Source organism: Carlito syrichta, unplaced genomic scaffold (genome assembly GCF_000164805.1).
Source record: "Carlito syrichta isolate Samal-C Ts95f unplaced genomic scaffold, Tarsius_syrichta-2.0.1 Scaffold302727, whole genome shotgun sequence".
NCBI lineage: Eukaryota > Metazoa > Chordata > Mammalia > Primates > Tarsiidae > Carlito > Carlito syrichta.
In genome coordinates, this window is record NW_007246823.1 from 2713 (window position 1) to 6975 (window position 4263).

The 4263-nt window shown below is 38.1% G+C and overlaps 1 protein-coding gene across 1 annotated transcript in view; it reads right to left on the reverse strand.

Annotated features, from left to right (window-relative positions):
- Positions 1-4263, reverse strand: part of ANAPC1 (anaphase promoting complex subunit 1) — a gene marked incomplete at its 3' end in the record, with an annotated part of 57303 nt that overhangs the window by 2328 nt on the left and 50712 nt on the right. Inside the window, exon 19 of the mRNA XM_008057110.2 lies at positions 1346-1615. Within this exon, the coding sequence (XP_008055301.1) occupies positions 1346-1615 (270 nt within the window). The remainder of the gene's footprint in view (positions 1-1345; positions 1616-4263) is intronic.

Below are 4263 nucleotides of genomic sequence, written 5' to 3' on the forward strand. Positions count from 1 at the left end.
GCGAGACCTCATCTCTACAATAAATCAAAAAATCAGCCGGGCGGGGTAGAGCATGCCTGTAATTCCGGCTACTTGGAAGGCGGAGGTGGAAGGATCGTCAGAGCCCAGCAGGTCAAGGCTGCAGTGGCCGGGAGCAGCCACTGCACTCCAGTCTGGGCAACAGAGCGAGACTCCAACTCAAAAAAAAAAAAAAAGAAAATATACTATAATCTTAACTCAGAGGTTGATATTTCAATTCAAATGCAACTTATTTATCACCAAAGGTCACAAAGGCTCAAAAAAGCCTAAAATGCTGGTGTGATGGCTCACACCTATAATCCTAGCACTTTGGGAGGCCCAGGCAAGAGAACAGCTTGAGACCAGGAGTTCAAAACCAGCCTGGGCAACACAGTAAGATCTCATCTCTACAAAAAATCAAAATATGAGCTAGGTTGGTGATGTTTGCCTATAGTCCAAACTACTCAGGAGACTAAGCAGGAGGATCACTTGAGGCCAGGAGGCTAAGGCTGCAATGAGCCAAGATCATGCCGCTGCACTCTAGCCTGGGTGACATGGCGAGTCACTGACTCAAAAAAAAAAAAGCAAGAAAAGAAATAAAAGTCTAAGTATGACACTTGGAATTCAGAGAAAACCACAAGGTGCTACAAAGGCTGTTGAAACATTTTATCATATTAGTAGAACTATCTTATTTTGGATCTGTGATGAATGCCTGAAAAACAGGGGGCCGACCACAGATTACAACAAGGAAAACACAGTAAAAAGAATCCACAACAGCAAACACTAATTTTCTTGCAAACAAATTTGGGCAAGTTTCCTCATCATTAAAAAAGAGACCATAGAAGACTTCGTCTCTATAATAAATTTTTTTTAAAAGCCAGGAGTGGTGGCACCTGCCTATAGTGCCAGCTACTTGGAAGGCTGAGGTGGAAAAATCACCTGAGCCCAACAGGTTGAGATTGTGGTGAAACTGCACTCCAACCTGGGTAACAGAGTGAGATTCCAACTCAAAAAAAAAAAGATGTCAGCTATGATTCTGTTAACAATAAAGCACTAGAACATCCACCACAGTATAGCCAGTCATTATGTCAAAATGAAAATCTGAGCAGGTCATCCCCTTTTTTCATGACCTTCCACTAATTTTAGGACAAAGATCAAAAAATTCTAGCAAGGCCCAGAGCCCTTACATAATCATTATCTTCAAACAATTCTGTGGTTTACAGAAAATGCTCTAGTTTTCTGAGAAGGTAGATTTCAGTAACTTATTTACAAGGTTCCTAGATGATATTATGGAAAAGATAGTCATCTAAGGACCACCTGGCAATTTCTAATCCATAAACAATACTTACCTTGCTAACTGAACAAGAAGGTCAACAAGTGAACAAATTCCTTCTCCCATTAGAGTATTCAACTTAAGTTCCTCGTAGACAAGGTGAAGAACAAAAAAAATCGCAGGTATGTGAGTAAAGAGAAGTGTAGAAGAATCCAGACTGAGGTTCTGTGAAAAATCCTCATCTTTCATCTGTGAAACTTCCAAAGGGCTCAAACATAAAGATCTATTCAAAAGATGAGACTCAACATTCTGGTGGTAGTCTGAATTCAGTAAATATTCCCAGTCCTGAGAAGAGTAAAAAGGATATTAACTTTTTTTAAAAAATAATACTTCCCTATAATGCTATCATTAATAAAGGTAACCAAATTCACTTAAATTATATGAAAAAAAATCACATTATTAAACAACAACAAAAAAAGGAGCAACTACAAAATAGGAAGCAATTTCCAGAGAAGCCACCTTCAAATTACATTTTACAAAATCTATTCATGTCCTTTTAGGAAAGCAACTGTGGGAGACTTATACTATGTGGGACTGAAAGAGAAAATTAAAACTATCTCAGGCTATGTTTTATAAAACAAAAGTAAAGAATAAAAGCTAGTAAGTGTAGTTGAGCAGGCTGAAGTGCCATTATACCGATTTGTATTTTGGTAAGAGGGAAGGTTTACCTGTACTTAGTTGGTATATTCATGCTTCTGTGTTTACAAAATGCTGGGGCTAGTAATACAATGTAATAATCAACAGCAACTTATATTAAAACCAATTGTACTACATTTTCCAAGTATTAGGTCTATTTTGGTTACTACTTGTGATTTATTATATTGTGTTCAAAGAATGTGGTTTATGCTACTTCCAGAACTTAAAATTTACTGGTATTTTTATAAGGTTTAATATAATGTGTCACTTTTTTTTTTTTTAATTTTTCTGTACCAAGAGAATCAGAGTACTAACTTTAAAACTCTTAGACCAGATACAGAAACTAACTACCAGACTGGGTGCGGTGGCTCACATTTATAATTCCAGCACTTTAGGAGGTGAAGGCAAAAGGACTGCCTGAGCCCAAGGATTTGAGAATAACCTGGGCAACCTGGCGAGACCTTGTCTTGTCAATAACTCAAAAAATTAGCTGGGTATAGTGATACACACCTGTAGCTCCAGCTACTTGGAAAACTAAGGCAGAAAGATGGCCTGAGCTCAACAAGTCAAGGCTATGGTGGCCATGAGTGTGCCACCACACTCCAGCCTGGGCAACAGAGTGAAACTCTAACTCAAAAATAAAAAGAAAAAACTAATAAATTGGATAACAAAACTTAAAATTCTGTTCATGGAAAGATGCTGTTAAGCTACACACTAAAATAAAATATTTGCAACACATGTGTATGGTAAAAAAACAAAACAAACCAAAAAAAAAGAAATCTCATGTCCAGAATATATAAGAAACTTTTTTTTTTTTTTAGAGACAGTGTCTTGCTCTGTTGGCCAGGCTGGAAGGCAGTAGCAAGATCACAGCTCACTGCATCCTCGAATTTCTGGGCTGAAAAGATCCTCCTACCTCAGCCTCCTGATTAGCTGGGACTACAGGCATGTGCCACCATGCCTGGTTAATATAAGGAATTTTTATAACTCAATTTTTTAAATCCAACTAAAAAATAGATAAGACTTGAACAAAAACTTCCAAAGAGATACATAAGTAGTTAATGAACACATAAAAGAGTACTTAACATTCTTAGTAGTCAGGAAAAAACAAATTTAAACCATTAAAAGAAACTATTTAATGTACACTCAAATGGTTAAAACAAGAAAGACTGACAATACCAACACTGGCAAAGATGTAAACATGAGGAACTCTCATACATTACTGGTCAGAATTTAATACGACACAATCAATTTAGAAGTCAGCAATGCCACAGTAATGTCACTACTAAGTATTTATCCAAAAGAAATGAAAATATATGTCCACAAAGACTTGTCACTGAATGCCAGCAGCAGTTTTATCCCCAACCTCAAAAATGAAAATGGCCTACATATCTACCAGCAGAAGAACAAATAAACAAATTATGGAATATTCATACTACTCAGCAATACAAAGGTACAAACTATTGATATCTCTTAAATACAAATGAATCTCAAAAACTTTATGCTGAATAAGATAAATTGTATATCAAAGATTACATACCATACTATTTCATCTATACTATACCAAGTTCTCAAACAGGCACCACTAACATATGGTGATAGAGTTCAGATCAGTGTTTACTTGAGGAAGAGGAGAAAAAACTGATTAAAACAACACAAGGAAGTGGGGCGCGGTGGCGCATGCTTGTAATCCCAGCACTTTGGGAGGCAGAGGCAAGAGAATTGCCTGAGTCCACGGGTTTGAGACCAGCCTGGGCAATTTGATGAGACCTTGCCTCTGCAATATATCCAAAAATTAGCTAGGCATGGTGGCGCATGCCTGTGGTCCCACCAACTTGGAAGGCTGAGGTGGAAGGTAGAGGCTGCAGTGACTGTAGGCGTGCCACTGCACTCCAGCCTGGGTGAAAAAGTGAGACTCCAACTAAAAAAAACAAACAAAAAAGCAGTACAAGGTAACTCTATGGAGTTATGGAAATGTTTATCTTGAGTGTGGGTTACATGAATGTGCATAAGTCAAAACTAATGAACTGCAAACTTAAGATGTCAGGATTTCATTTATGTGAATTATACCTCAATTTAAAAAAACTTTGAGGACCACTTAAGAATACATCCAGGGAATCTAACCCATTTAATAACCTAAATTAAGCCGGGCTCGGTGCCTCAGTCTGTAATCCCGCGCTTTGGGAGGCTGAGGTTAGTGGATTGCCTGAGCCCGCGGGTTCGAGATCCACCTGGGCAACTTGGCGAGACCTCATCTCTACAATAAATCAAAAAATCAGCCGGGCGTGGTAGGGCGC